Source organism: Barbus barbus, assembly GCF_936440315.1.
Source record: "Barbus barbus genome assembly, chromosome: 10".
Lineage (NCBI taxonomy): Eukaryota > Metazoa > Chordata > Actinopteri > Cypriniformes > Cyprinidae > Barbus > Barbus barbus.
In genome coordinates, this window is record NC_136738.1 from 19,056,925 (window position 1) to 19,072,547 (window position 15,623).

The 15,623-nt window shown below is 38.7% G+C and overlaps 1 protein-coding gene across 2 annotated transcripts in view; it reads left to right on the plus strand.

Annotated features, from left to right (window-relative positions):
- The window catches only part of LOC306876516 (uncharacterized protein), a 49,089-nt gene that overhangs the window by 30,864 nt on the left and 2,602 nt on the right, over nt 1-15,623 (plus strand). Inside the window, exons 3-7 of one of the 2 annotated variants that reach the window (XM_079427772.1) lie at nt 830-2,331; nt 7,760-7,943; nt 10,013-10,214; nt 11,585-12,162; nt 14,346-14,491. In XM_079427772.1, the coding sequence (XP_079283898.1) occupies nt 860-2,331; nt 7,760-7,943; nt 10,013-10,214; nt 11,585-12,162; nt 14,346-14,491 (2,582 nt within the window). In that variant the 5' untranslated portion in view covers nt 830-859. The remainder of the gene's footprint in view (nt 1-829; nt 2,332-7,759; nt 7,944-10,012; nt 10,215-11,584; nt 12,163-14,345; nt 14,492-15,623) is intronic. The other variant, XM_079427771.1, reaches the window with a different exon arrangement.

Genomic DNA, 15,623 nt, shown 5'->3' on the forward strand with positions numbered 1-15,623 from the left:
TTTTGTCTTTGAAAGAATCGTTTGATGTGATTTAGATTAGTATGCAACTAGTTCAACAGCAAGATGAATATTGGTAGCTTTGCACAGTTTTTAAATATGTGAGAAATGTAGGGTGAATTTCATTTTTGCACCATTTAAGGGCACTTTTATAGGGATAGAGAGTGCTATTTGTAGGGTTGTTGCAAACAAGTGAGCAACAGAATTCCTTACAAGCTATTAGCAAGTGTTACACAGAGTTGATGTTTCAAGGAAGTAATTTAGCATTTTTGGAATCATCTACAGTAATCCTAGGTACATCCTCATGATTAATTTTGAAACCTGAAGTAATTTTAGATTTTATCTGGTATTTTAAAATCCCCAATTGCTTACATATACCCAAGGATTATCAGTGGAATATATTTCTTACATATTTTGGTTATTTATTTATTTGTATTTGTTGGCCAGACCATGAAGAAACAGTATGCCAGTTTAAAAATATATATATATTTTCCACAGCAGTCAATTATAAACAAGAAAGACCCATTTATGCTGTGTGAGAAAAATTGTTAACATCTTTCAAAAATGCTAATTCTAATATTGTTAGAATTTATTACCCTGATAAAAATTTACCCTGATTTATTTGTATGGCGTTTTCGCAATAGTTTGAGCAAAGGTGATAGTGGGCGGAATTTGACAAAAGTCTATACAAGACACTTTCTCATTTTTACACAAAACCATTTTTAAACAGCAAGTGTTGGTGAATTACTGAGGTTTAGATGCAGAACAATTTCAAGCATATAAAATTGTTCTGCCCACATGATGTCAATGCCTTGTCTGTGCATTTCTGCAGGGCTGTGATCCCGATGCTACTTTCTGGATTATGGCAGTTTTTTCTGTGGCCATGCCGGATGTGAAAGCCACACAATGTGAGTACTCCCCAGCAGGCTCTCCTGCAGGCTGCAGCATGGACTCGTCCATGGACCTGTCCGTCCTCAGCTCCCCGCTGTCTGCTTTCCCTCATCATGGTGTGCCCCCCTTCCCTGCCCAGGATGTAGCTCCAGGCCACTGCAACAACAACAATGGCCTGCTCAGCAACCTGGGGGTCTGCTGCTCCACCAGCAGTATGCATCCCCTTAAACAGCCTGATGGCCAGTCTGGCTACGGGGCGATGCGCTTTCCACAGGGCTGTATGAACACCGGCGGCACCCGGCTTTACCGCAGCCTGGAAAACCTGCACTGGGCTGCCATGTCTGATCCTAATGCGTATCCTTACAGGAGCGTGGACAGTGAGTTTATACTTGACTGCACTTCAAGCAGCCACTGGTACGACGGACCTCCTCAGGGGCCGCAGGTTTACGGCTTAATGCCTTCCCATGATGGCATGGCAATCTATGGCCGCCGAGGAGTGGTGAGGAAGGATATACCACTCTTCCCACAATGGCTTTTACCTGCGGTTGAGGACTGGGGAATGAATGGAAATGCTCGGAAGGGTCTTCGAGACAAGCTGCGGCTCCAGAGCACACGTGTGACTGAGCCCCACAAGCCCTTGCGTCCTCAACCTGTGCTTGGTAATGCACCATCTCCGCTGTATCCGTGCGATCAGGACATAGCGGTTCGGCCATCATTGCATAGAAATGGACAGCAAGAGTTGAGTGCCCGACGCATCACCAGTCCCGAGGAGATCAAACAGGAAGCACTTCGACGACTGCAGCTCCGAAGGCAACGAAGCACCCCTAACTTGGCACTGAACTGTAGACAGGAGTCTAGTATCATGAATAAAGCTCATACGGCAGATCCCATCTGCACTAACTCTGCCCAGTCGACCCCTGAGAGGAAAAGACCCCCGACGGGCCGCCCACACATACCTACATTTGAGGAGTTTAAGAGAATGAGACAAAAGGAGGGCATTAAAAACCACAGGTCCTCTGAAATGGAGAGTAACGACAAGCATAGAGAGGAAAGAATACAGACAGAGGAAACGCAAAGTGCTGAAAGGACTGACATTGATGTCAACACAGCTCAGGATTCGAACCACAGCGGAGCGGAGATGTCTGAGGCCAGTTCCACCGCAGAGGTCCCAGGAGAACCCATCTGCACAGGCCCAGTGGCTCGCTCTCCATTACACCCTCAAGCTGCTACAGGAAGAGGCAAGGAGACAAAGGGCCCAGCAGGCCCTGGGGCCGCAGATGTAGCTGTTCTCCCCTTCCCACCCCACAGGGAGAGTGGAAATGGGCCATCCAGCTGCTGCCCAGCAATCCTTCTGGACGGAACAGACCTTTCCAGCTATGGAGCCAAAATCTACAAAATGAGGGAAGGCTTCCTGGGATCCGCCCTGGACCTTATTAAAAAAAGGTGAGTTGATGAAGGAGCTGTTGTGTTAGTTAGTGTTAGCCTTGTGCATTCACATAGTACTTAAAGTTGGTATGGAAGTACTGACAGATAATTTCTTCTGCATTGTGACGTACATTCTGGAATAATCAGAAAAAAAAAATTATGTTGTACAGTGACTTGGTTCTATCCATCGGTTGTTGATTGGATTAGGGCAAGTCTGAATGCAAGCATGCCGAAAATGGTAAGAAAGGGACAGGATATAAGTGGACTGAATGATTGGAGAAGTCCTGTATATGTCACCAGAAAGAAGTCTGTCATGTCACTGAAAATCGAGTTATGCTATTTTTAAAATTATTAAAATCAATTAAAAATTGTGTTTCAGAAAATGAAACGGATGTATGGATGAATTGTTTGACAAAGGGATATATAAATAAATATATATGAAAAGGATATATATATATATATATATATGAAACTCTAGATAGCACAGTCTGATAGGTCTAACCCAATCTGACCTAATGACATCATTATCACATGGCACAGCTGATTGGTGCTCTCCTGTATCAGTAGCCAATGAGCTCACTGCTCAACATTCAAATATATGACTAGTGCTTAGGCCTGTCGCGATAGTCGATAAATCGATTAATCGCACGATAAAAAAAAATGACCTCGATAATTTTTCCGGCCGCGATAATTTAATTTGCATACTTGTTTGTTATCCGCGACTGAATGACAACTCTCGTTTCCTTAGCGTAGGAGAAGTGAACCCTCTTGTCAGTTGCATTGTCTTTTGTGTGGGGAGGCGGCGCTTGTCAGTCACATGGACTTTGTGTGGGAAGGCGGGAGTGCTTGAGGCGACTGCAGAGAAGAGCGAAAAGACGAGACGCAAGTTGTGACATGGAATTGGTTTCAAAGCCAAACGCGACAGCTGCAGTGTGGGAGCACTTCGGATTCAAACCGAATGACCGTGGTGAACCACTTAACCTGAGCGAGCCGGTATGTCGCATTTGTTTTAAAACAGTATCGACTAAAACCGGTAACACAACAAACATGCACATGCACCTAAAACACAATCATCCGTTGCAGTAAATAAAAAAAAAATAAATAAAAAAAAATCATCATCCGTTGCAGTTTTCCCAGATGGGAAATAAAAAAGCTACAGTTTTTTGCATATGGCTTGAGGCTTTTTTGTTTGTTTGTTTACAAAGGTCCTAACAGGCAGTTTTGCCTGTTATGGAATGCATGTTGCGCCTATTGTTTAATATTTTTTGAAGTGCAATTTTGTTTACATCCATTTTATTTATTGTTTTTGGTATTTATTCAAGTGCATTTTTTGTTAACAGAGACTGAGAGTCCATTGCTTTTATTGTTTTTGGTTGTTTTGTTCATTGTTATTGTGGATATTTAAATTGTTTTCCATTTTCAGTGTTAAATAGTCTTTGGAAATAAACGTTTATTGAATTTTGAAAGGTGTATGTGCATTATTATGCCATTATAATTATTCTAGATGAAAATGGTCTCAGATCGACAATATTATCGTTTATCGCGATAATTTCTTGGACAATTTATCGTCCAGCAAAATTTGTTATCGTGACAGGCCTACTAGTGCTTGCTGTAGCAGTTTGTAGCTTGCTTCAGAAACCTCCACCTTCCCCAGCTCCACCTGAATAGATCTGCTACGAGGTGATTCATGTATGCTATATGGGGGTTATTTCATGTATGTTATATTTGCAGCAGCAGTATTTCTTACATGCTCACAGCATGCTGTGGATGTATTGGCAGTAGCAAGTCGTGGTACTTTCTCTGCCGCAGCAGCAGCGTAGCAGTTCTATTCCGCCAAGACCAAATACATTAACATTGCCATGTACATTACCATGCCAATCCCTCTGAGAATTGTCATGACAGAAATATATAGGCTATAAAAACCGATAACTTTAATATGGAATTAATATGCTAAAGATTCAACATTGCAGTATTCTTAAATTATTAATGTTTTAAAGTTAAACTGAGCGTGAGTAATGGCAAAGGGAATTTAAATGTAAGAATAGAGGAAATGAGCATGATAAATACAATATTAAATGTTAATCAATATATATCCAAGATTGACCATTACCAATTAATAAAAAAAAACTCTATTGGTCAATATGTTGATACCACATTGTTATTATGCATCCTTATTCAGAGGTTAAATAGAAAAAATGGACGTAAGCTGGAACAGTGTATCTCTTGGTTATCAGTTTTGCTTGTTATCTGTGAAAATGAATCCCATAGCAGCTCCAGCAGTGTTTGCATCAGTATTTGTGTTATTGATTTATTATCTCTGCACAGCTTGTATACAGAGAAACAGAGTGAATATATCATTATTGATGTGATTCTTAATGTCTTCATTTATGCCAAGTAGCCTACACAGTAGCAGATGTGATATTTGCATATAGTGGCATATTCTATGGTGATTAGCAGGTTTAGCTATATTAAAAATGGAAAACATGGCTATTACAAATTCTATTAAATATCCTGTCCTAATCATCTTTGTCTTGTTTTCCAGAACAAAATTACAACCAAAAAATAAATACATTTTCCTAAAAAGCTAAATTGCCAAAGCACTTTTTGTAGTAGTTGTAAGTTAAAGTTCATAGCATTTTGTTAAAGCTTTTAAGTAAATGTATTTTATTTTATTGATACACTTTATTACTGGACATCAAAGATAAAGCACCAGATTTTAGCAGTAGCAACAATCAAAGGTAAAGAATTGGATACTATAGCAACAACAACACCCATCAATTCCCCATTGATTCACTTAGGCAGTAACTGTATTATATGGATTCTTCTGTGGTTGTGTTGTGTTGTGGCAGTTGTCAGGTTCACACCTGTCCACCAACAGCATGTTTTGCACACAGAAACTCACACAAGCGTAAAATATGCGAACCTGACAGAAATTTGATTAACATAACAGCACATAACTCTGGCCCTGACAGTCTTCTCAAATTTAGCATGGATGCATAAATCTGTATAGATTTTCCTTCAGCTGCTTTTGCTCCAGACATAGTACAGAGCTTAATTGCTGGTGCGTCAGAAGCTTTTCAACATTACAGAGCCTTTCTCTAATGTTATGTTCCTCCAGGGCAGGAGTTCAATCCAGGCTGTGAACCGTCTAAATATGACATCCAATATCCAAGCTGTCCCGTAGCACCTCAAGTGAGGGTATTCATTTACTACAGAGCAGCCTGAGGCTTCCACTTTTATATAGTTATTTTCATTTATTGTCTGCTTGATAGAAGAAAGAAGAACAAGTCAGAAAGCAATGCTCTTATTTAAGCTTACAGTCACTTTATCTTATTGAATGGATGAGGACATTTCAAGGGAGCTTATTGTCCTATAATCTTTTTTTTTTTTTTTTTTGATGAGTTGAGTCAGTATTGGTGGACAAGACCTATAAATAAATAATAGAAAATCATCCTAAAAGTGCTATTATAAAAACCTGTACAATGGAATAAGTGTTTTTATACACCTTTATATATCTTAATAAATAAAAAATCCAATTAATGTCTACACACAGGACTGCTGAAATTATATGTAATAAATCTGCAGTGCTTTAATGACAATTTCATTCACGTGTGAAAGACATTGGTTTTATTGACACTTTCAGAGTGTTATATTAATTACTGTCAGTTCACAGCTACAGGTTTGTGAATGAACTCTTCCACATTTTATTGTTAGAATTAAAACTGATATTTGACGTGCACCATATTAACATCTGCATTTTGTGATTCTCCTTTTCCTAGTGAGATGTCAAGGCTTCTTTGTCTTTGTGTTTTCTTTTGAATGCTTCAGAGCTCATGGCTGTGCTGTCAGCACTATTCTCAGACAGCGTCTATGCAAATTTATGACAGTGATGAGCGCAGCATTATCAGATTCTGAGGTACTGAAGCATCGAAGGAGATGGAAATGATGTGGAAGAGGCAATTAAGAACTTATAACAAATCACTCAAAACACCTGTTTTTTAATCCTAAGGGATGTCTGTATATGAACACTGGCTGGGGCAAACAGCTGATTAGTATATTTAAAAGCCTGTTTATTCAACAATCAATGCACAGCCATCAGCATTCATTCACAAATATATTAGTAATTTTAAAATAATGTCTTTGATTTGATACACTGAAAAAAAAAAACTTGTCCTTTTCGCTATTTTTTTTCCTGTTTTCCAGTAAAAGTATCTAAATATGTTTAAAATAAGATATAGTGTCGGCACCAATAGCCTTGTCGTTAGTGCGCAACATACAGCGCAACTGCGCTCGTGACGACCCGAGTTCGAATCCCATCTCGTGGTCCTTTGCCGATCCTGCTCCCCTCTCTCTGCACCCAATGCTTACCTGACAACTTTATACTGTCCAGTACAAATAAAGCCATAAAAAGCCCATGAATCTTTAAAATAAGATACAGTACCATTTAAATATTTGAGATCAGTAATGTCGTTTTAAAGTATTTTATGCTCCCCAAGGCTGCATTTATTTGATCAAAAATATAATAAAATTAGTCAAATAAAAAATTTTATTATTATTTTTTTTATATATATATTTTAAAAGTAATTTATTACTGTGATGCCAAAGTTGAATTTTCAGCAGTCATTACTCCAGTCATATGATCATTCAGAAATCATTCTAATATGCTGATTTGGTACTCAAGCAACATTTCTTATTATTATCAATGTTGAAAACAGTTGTGCTGCTTAATATTTTTCTGGAAACATTTCAGGCTTCTTTAATGAATAGAAAGTTAAAAAGGTCAGTATTTGAAATTGTAATTTTCTGTAACATTATAAATGTCACTTTTATAAATTTTCTTGCTAAATACAAGTAATCATTTCTTTCAAAACTAAAAATCTACTTACCCCAAACTTTTGAACGGTAATGTACACTTACCTTTACAGCAAAATAATATGATAATACTTTTTTTTTTAGCCCATTGGGAAATCAAATAGTATATTTTCTTGTAAATTCACATCAATGTAAAATTGGTTTAAGTGAGAATAACAAGAAAAAAACAAATAATACAAAATATGTAAGCTTAAAACAACAAAAACTACACCAAAAAAGCCAGTTTGCCTGTTATGTTATGTGCTGTTATTTATTCCCCGTCTGCTATGCGTAGGGTCATCCACGGATACATACTGTAAGCTCCTTTTCTACTTGACGCACACGCAAAGAAATCTAAAAGATTGATTGTGCTTGTTTCCGATTCGGAGCCCTGCAGCGAAGAGTTCAGGTGTTAATGTGAATTGATGCATTTAATTGCTGTCCTCCAAGAGCCCCTCTGGTCCGGTGCCGGTCCTCTCTAGGGGGATGGGGGTTGACTGCACGGCACGTGTAGAAGCGCAGAATCAGGACTTGTAATTCCAATTTAACACTACCATTTTCCTCCCTTTGTGTTCTCTCTCCCTCGCTGCTCCAGCTGCAGTGCAGAGATTGCAGCCGAGACTCCCGTCCGATTGTCGCGTGAGCAGAATGACGTCACTGACATCACCGCTCCCCAGCCCAGCCATCAATCTGCCCACGTTGCCATGACAACGTCGGCCTGCGGAGAGGAGGCTTGCACCGAGCCAGCGGGACAACAGGGGAAAGCGGCGACAGAATGCGTAAGGAATGCTGCCGTCTCATGCACACCTCTGCATATTATCACCTCTGAACGAGGACAGTGGCAGCAGCTGTCATGCATATACAGGAATGTGATCAGGGTGCATGGGAGGCTGAGGCTGCAGGGGAATCTGCATGGTAGAGGCGATTGCAGACATGCAGTGGAGCGCACAGCCGCAGCTAAGAGCAACACGCAGGAAGGATTAGATCCAGGTTTCATGGTGGTAACTGCTTTATGTTTCTTCTGTACTGTATCTCAGGTTGTGTGTTGATGCTCTCTGCTGATTGAGATGCCGGCCAGCTCTTCATTACGCCACATTCATTCACACCATACGACTGGCTGTATGTTTTTTTTAAGGTTAAGGGTGATATCGAGGAACGATGGCGTTCATGTGTAATGTTGCTATGAAATACTGGTCAGCCGTTGCGCACAGATGCTTCTTCCACCTCTGCATTTCTGTGCGTCTTTAATTAAGATAACAGCTGCCTTATTAATTATTCTGTACATCACCTGAAGCCACGGTGTCTTGTTTCTCATGCATTGATAACACTTGAGAACCTAATGCTGTCGCACGACCTTTTGAGGGTTTTATGCAATAGATGTGCGTCTGTAGCAGATGCATTTGAAACACAATGCTACTGACTTAGAAATGTCATTTTGGAATCGCAGATGTTTAAAAGGTGAAAGGTTATCAGTTGAGGCAGATGTAGTCAGTGTGAACACTTTTAAAGTCAACACATTTGATATACAATTTGACAGAGTTAAGAGTGAAACATATTTAAACTGGAAAATAAAGAGATTGACTTGATTTGACACTTTATTGGATCACAAAAAAATATTACAGGTGTTTGCAGAGATCATTCAAATAGATCATCTTTGATTTTAGCCAAAAAGGACAGTTGTGTGAGGAGTGTAGCTATTTCTTTTCATAGTTTCTCTCTGTAGTTCATAGTTGTTCCAGGTGGGTTTTTTTTTTTTGGTGAAATATTGAAAAGACAAATTTTTGGTCATACTTTATATCAAAGGGCCTACTATGTACTTACATCAAAATATAACTACAATGTACTTATTGTGCTCAAATTGTATTGCAAAACACTTCTGCTGCTATTGAGGTGGGATATGGGTAAGGTTAGAGACAGGTTTGGTGGTATAGGTTGGTTTAAGGTTGTATCAACAGTGTAATTATAAATGCAATTACAGAAATTAATTACTGATTTAATTACATGCAGGTATTTTTTAAAACATAAGTACAATTTGTGTACACATTAAGTGCATTTTACCAAATGATTAATTTAAATGCAAGTACATAGGAGTTAAGGTCCCTTAATATAATGTGGGACCCAATTTGTTTTTTATTTCAAATAGCATCTGTAGGTATGTTATTTACAATAAGATTAGAAAGGGTTAGGAAAGCCCTTCCTTAGGAAAATTCAGACTGACTTTGTTCTGCGTAACATGAAAGATATTTTGAGGAATGTTGGTTTTGAGAAACAAAACCAAATTGTTTTGTTTACCATTGACTACCATTTCATGGACAAAAAACACTTTTCTCAAAATGTCATATTTTATGTTCCACGGAAAAAGTAAGTCATACAGGTTTGGGAGCAACATGTGGTTGAGTGAATCAGGACAGAATTTCCAATTTTGTATGAACCATCCCAATAATAGTGACTTTAAACCATCCAGCAGGCCAGTTTTAAAAGGAAACTGGGTTTTCAAATCATTTCTATTGAGAAAAGAGATGAATTTTATGTCTTTGGAGTCTGTCAGTAGACTTTTTAATAAACAGTAAATGGGCATAAAAAGCCACAGCAAAGAATTTTCCACTTGCCACCACAGTATATTAAAAGCTTTGGTAATGTTACACCCTCTGGATGTACGGTAATGCAGTGACTCTGATCGATGTCTGAAACAGTTAGTGGTTCCATTAATTCTCATATGTGCTTAGGGATCAAATCTGCCTTCATTGAGGTTTTTACACTGTTAAACTCTCCCCTTACACACACACATATATTTCAGACCAGTGCTCTGCCATGTGCACTGTTGAATGACAGATCTCCATCCTATCAGCAGGTTTCTGGGGCAGGCTGCAGACGCTCCAGCTCAGACGCGGCCTATGAGCTGGCTGAGTCAGTGAGGGCCCAGCGTGAGTGCCGCCTGCGGCCCCACTACAGCGACCCCATGCCTGCCGACGCCACCAAGCGTAAGCAGCTTGAGATGAAGATCGCCGCCGCGGCACGTTTGCACATTCACCGCAGAGACAGGGACAGCGGTAAGACTCTTTCAGCTGCACTAAGCTTTGCTCACAGTTCTTGCTGTAAGTAAACTTAACTCGTGTCCTAGATTTGTACTGACGATGCTTCATTTAAAAAAATGTTAGGCTTGTCTGTAACCAAAGGGTATAACTTTAGTTGTTATTATGAGACTCTGCTTTTACTAAAACCTGGCCTTAGGTGGCTTTTACTGTAGGTCGATCACATGCATGACCTCTACCCTGAGGACTGCTTTTATCTCTCTGCACCACAGTAGTTTATAGATGTAAAGGCAAATACATATCTAGTATTAAATTAGGGGTGCACAGTATACTGTATAAGCTCCATATTGGTTATTTTACATTATTTGTGGTTTTTTTAAATGCATTGTTATTACCAAACATTGAAATGTTTCATTGTTTCTGGCTATTTAATGATTTAGATAATCATGTAGCACTAACTTAAAAAAAATAGTGATAGATTATGGCAGAGCACAGCCCTTATTATTATGAGCAGTAATGTTATAGATTTATGATTATAGATGATAATTTGGTGGTTTCTATTTACCATTTCTCATGTATTGTACCACTTAGTGTAAACAAAAGGCTATTTGTTGCTATTTACACTACCATTCAAAGGTTTATGGTCATTAAGGTTTTTTTTTATGAAATTTATATTCTTATTCTGCAAGGATACATTAAATTAATTAAATTGCCAATAAATATATTTTTACAAAATAATGCTATTTAAAATAACAGTAACACATTAAAAAAATGTATCACGGTTTCCACAGAAATACTGTACTAAGAAGCACAACTGTTTTCAACATTGATATTAATAAGAAATTTTTGAGCAGCAAATCAGCATATTAAAATGATTTCTGAAGGAGCATGTGACACTGAAGACTAGAGTAAGGGCTGCTAAAAATTCAGCTTTATCATCATAGGAATAAATGACATTTTAAAATATATTAAAATAAAATTGCATTTTAAACTGTAATAATGTTTTGTAGTTTTTTTGATCAAATAAATGCTCTCTCACTTTTTTCAAAAACATTCAAAGGCCGTACTGAACCCAAACTTTCGAATGGTAGTGTACACTAACAGTATTTAACATTTTTTATACTCAGTGTAAATTTACCACTGCCGTGGTAAATTCATGGGGATGTTTTAAAGTTTGAAACACGTCAAATGCATTGTCTTAAATATTAAAATATTTAAGTGAATCTTTGCAGATTTTTCTGGTCTCTTTTTGTTTTACCTTGATTTTTTTATTTAAAAACTAAAATGTTGAGGTTTTTTACAGTTTGATAAGACTTTTTTGATTATCTGTATGTAATTAATGTAACTATTGTTATGAAATTCAGAGTTTGTTTGTTCTTTGTCTTCAGTGCCAGGCACAGCCAGGGGCCGCTCGGAGCCCAGAGGTGAGGAGAGGAGTAGGGGCCTGGGTGTGAGCCGCTCAGCACAGCACCGCTGGAGTACTGTCAGCAGCCTGAGCGCAGACAGTGGTGTGGTAGGCTTGAGCGATGAGCGTGAAGATGAGGAAGAGCCCCGTCGCACCCGCCACAGTGCCGGAGCTGAGGTAGAACGTGTGGACAGCGGCATCGGCCCTGGATTGGCTCGGGGCTGGAGGAGACCCTCGCCGTCCCTCAGGGCCTGGGACGCTCAGCAGCCCTGTCCCGACTGTGGACACAAAGAGGGGCCCCGCGAGGAAGGCATGTGTGAACGCTGCTCCAAGCTACGCACAGAGCGCAAAGAGGCCATCCTAGAGTTTCTCAACACTGAGTCGAGTTATGGAGAGGACCTGCGCATCATCAAGGAAGAGTTTTACTGCCCCATGCAGAGTGCAGGGCTGCTCACAGCAGAGCAGCTGGCCGTGGTCTTCAGCAACGTTCAAGAGCTCATTGATGTCAATGACAGGTTCACAGAGCACCTGCAGGACAGCATTGATCAGGCTTTTGATCAGGTAAGGAACGCTAGTGATGGAGTGACATTTTGCCAGGCCAGTGGCCATTTAGGCTACAACAGCCTAACATAAACCTATGGAACATAAAAGAATATGATTTGATAAACATCTCAGTATTTATTGTTCATGCATTGGTAACCAAAACAGCTTTGTTATACAACATTCTTCAAAATACCTTCTTTTATGTTCCACAAAAGAAAGTAAGTCATACAGGTTTGAATTGGCATGAGGGTGAGACTTATTTAAGTTATGTTATGAAAATGAATATTGAATAATGACACTGACATTAAGCTTGACAACATCTCATCTGACTGCAGATATTGAATCGGGACAGCATGTTTTTCTCAGGCACTCTTTACTTAATCTGCATTTACTTAAAATGACAACATGCTTTCATGCATGTCTTTCAAAATAAAAGTCTCACATCAGAAAACATTTAGAATTACTTTTTTTGTTGTTGATGTTGTTTCTTTGACTGTACACTCCGTGAGCCACTCAGAATGGTCTTGCGACCCAGTAGTTGCATTAGACTGTATATTAAACTACAGTTTATATATTTAGTGAGGATGCAATAAATTGATCTAAAGTGACAGCAAAGAATATGCCTATATTTATTGCATATGAAGTGAAGTGACATACTGCCAAGTATGGTGACCCATACTCGGAATTCGTGCTCTGCATTTAACCCATCCAACGTGCACACACACAGCAGTGAACACACACACACACCGTGAACACACACCCGGAGCAGTGGGCAGCCATTTATGCTGCGGCACCCGGGGAGCAGTTGGGGGTTCGGTGCCTTGCTCAAGGGCACCTCAGTCGTGGTATTGAGGGTGGAGAGAGCGCTGGACATTCACTCCCCCCACCTACAATCCCTGCCGGCCCGAGACTCGAACCCGCAAATTTTGGATTACGAGTCCGACTCTCTAACCATTAGGCCACGACTTCCCCATATATTTAAATGCAATATTTCAATTTCAATTTCAAATAAAAACTGTTCTTTTGAACTTTCTATTCATTAAACATTTCTGTAATCCTGAAAAAAAATCTATAACTGTCTCTACAAAAATATTAATCAGCACAACGGTTTTCAACACTGATAAAAATAAATGTTTCTTGAGCACCAAATCAACATTTTAGAAAAATTTCAGAATGATTGTGCCACTGAAGACTGGAGTACATTTACATTTAGTCATTTGGCAGACGCTTTTATCCAAAGCGACTTACAATTGGGGAATACAAGAAGCGATTCATCTTAAAGAGGTAATCAGACAGAAGAAGTGCTCGTAACACCAAGTCTCAGTCATTGTTCAAATAAGTAAAAGCTAGCAAGGGAAGGAGAGACAGATAGGGAAAGATTAAGTTTTTTTTTTTTTTTAGTTTAGGATGAAGTCAAGTAGTGCCGAAAGAGATGAGTTTTCAGTTGTTGCTTGAAGATTGACAGGGATCCAGCATATAGGGGTGAGAAGATTATTCCACCAGCCATGAATGGTGCACGAGAATGTTCTGGAGAGTGATTTTGAGCCTCTCTGTGATGGTACCACAAGGTGTCGCTCACTATCAGATCTCAGACTTCTGGAGGGGATGTAGGTTCGTAATAGTGAGTGGAAGTAGGAGGGTGCTGAGCCTGTGGTCGTTCTGTATGCAAGCATCAGTGTCTTGAACTTGATGCGAGCTTCCACTCTTAACCGGGGCAAGGAGATGAAGAGAGGTGTAACATGGGCTCTTTTGGGCTCGTTGAAGACCAGTCGTGCCGCTGAATTCTGAATCATTTGTAGAGGTTTGATTGTGTTTGATGGCAGTCCAGCCAGAAGAGCATTACAGTAGTCCAGCCTGGAAACGACAAGGGCCTGGACAAGAAGTTGTGCAGCATGCTCTGTCAGAAAGGGCCTGATCTTTCTGATGTTGTGTAGTGCAAACCTGCAGGATCGAGCAGTCTTTGCAATGTGCTCTTTGAAGGTCAGATGGTCATCAAAGATTACACCAAGATTTCTGACCGAAGTTGATGGGGCAATCATTGATGAGCCTAACTGAATCGTGAAGTCATGCTGTAGAGTCGGAGTGGCAGGGAAGAGAAGTAGCTCCGTCTTTGCCAGGTTGAGCTGTAGCTGATGTTCTTGCTCAAAAAAAAAGAAATGGCAATGGTAAACCTAAATTAAACAGTGACTGTCTCCCCACAGGGCGATGAGGACCTGCAGACTGTGTGCATTGGAGAAATCTTCTTGGAGTTTGTCAACATGCTTCCAGCGTTTCAGACCTACTGCCTGCAGCAGTCCACATCTGTGAACATGCTCAACACACTGGAGAAAGAAAAAGAGCTTCTTAGGTACACATAATATATAATATATACTGGTTTTCCACTGTCATTCAGTGTTACAAATAAAGGTAGTTAAGCATCAGTTAGTAGTTCTATTCAAATATAATCCTTCAGGATTGTACATGCACTATGCACGTAATATTTCACTAGCTTCACCATTAAGAACAGCGACAACCATGATTGGTTATGTTCATCTGTGATTGGTTCATGCGATAAATCCCGTCTCTTGTGTTTGTGTGCGTTTGCGAATCCATTTGAATGAACAATGTAATGGCGTTAATGGGAAGACTAATTTTAAAAAGTAAGTAAACAACTCGCACACTTAGATATAACCACTTTGTTACATTAAAATAATGCATAACATGGCATGAAAACATGATCTGTGGGAGTTTTTAGTGAGTAATCAGCTTGATAAAAGTAAATCTGTCTGTGACCAATATTTACAGAGCGTTGATGACTGATGACCCGAGTCATTAATATAATTAATAATAAGTAATTAATATAATTAATATATATGTATATATAGTCTATAACATTGATGAAGTTAACTATTAAAAAGAATAGCTGAATATAAGTTCACAAATAAAATGTTTAAATTGTTACTGCCTTGAGTTATTTTGGAATAAATGTAAAATGCTTAAAAACACATCTTAATGAGATTCATACTTGGCTTTAATAAATAAAGTATTGGTTACATTGTTAATGTAGTGAAAGTAATGTTTAAATAAACAAGAAAATGTGACTGTGAATTTACATTGGATTAAAAAAAAAAAACTATTATTTTCAGAACACCACTGAGATGTGTGTATGTATGGACATATATATATATATATATATATATAGAAACAATTAATTGCGATTAATCACATCCAAAATAAAAGTTTTTTGTTTACAAAATATATGTATGTGTACTTAGTTTGTATAAATACACACACATACATTATATATTTCGAAAATATTTATACGTATATACATTTATATTATTATATTTTATGTTTAATACATAAACATGTTTTTCTTAAATATATACATGCATGTGTTTGTATTTATATATACATAATAATTATACACACTACACACTCATATATTATGTAAACAAAAACTTATTTTGGATGCGATGAATCGCGATTAATTGTATGAC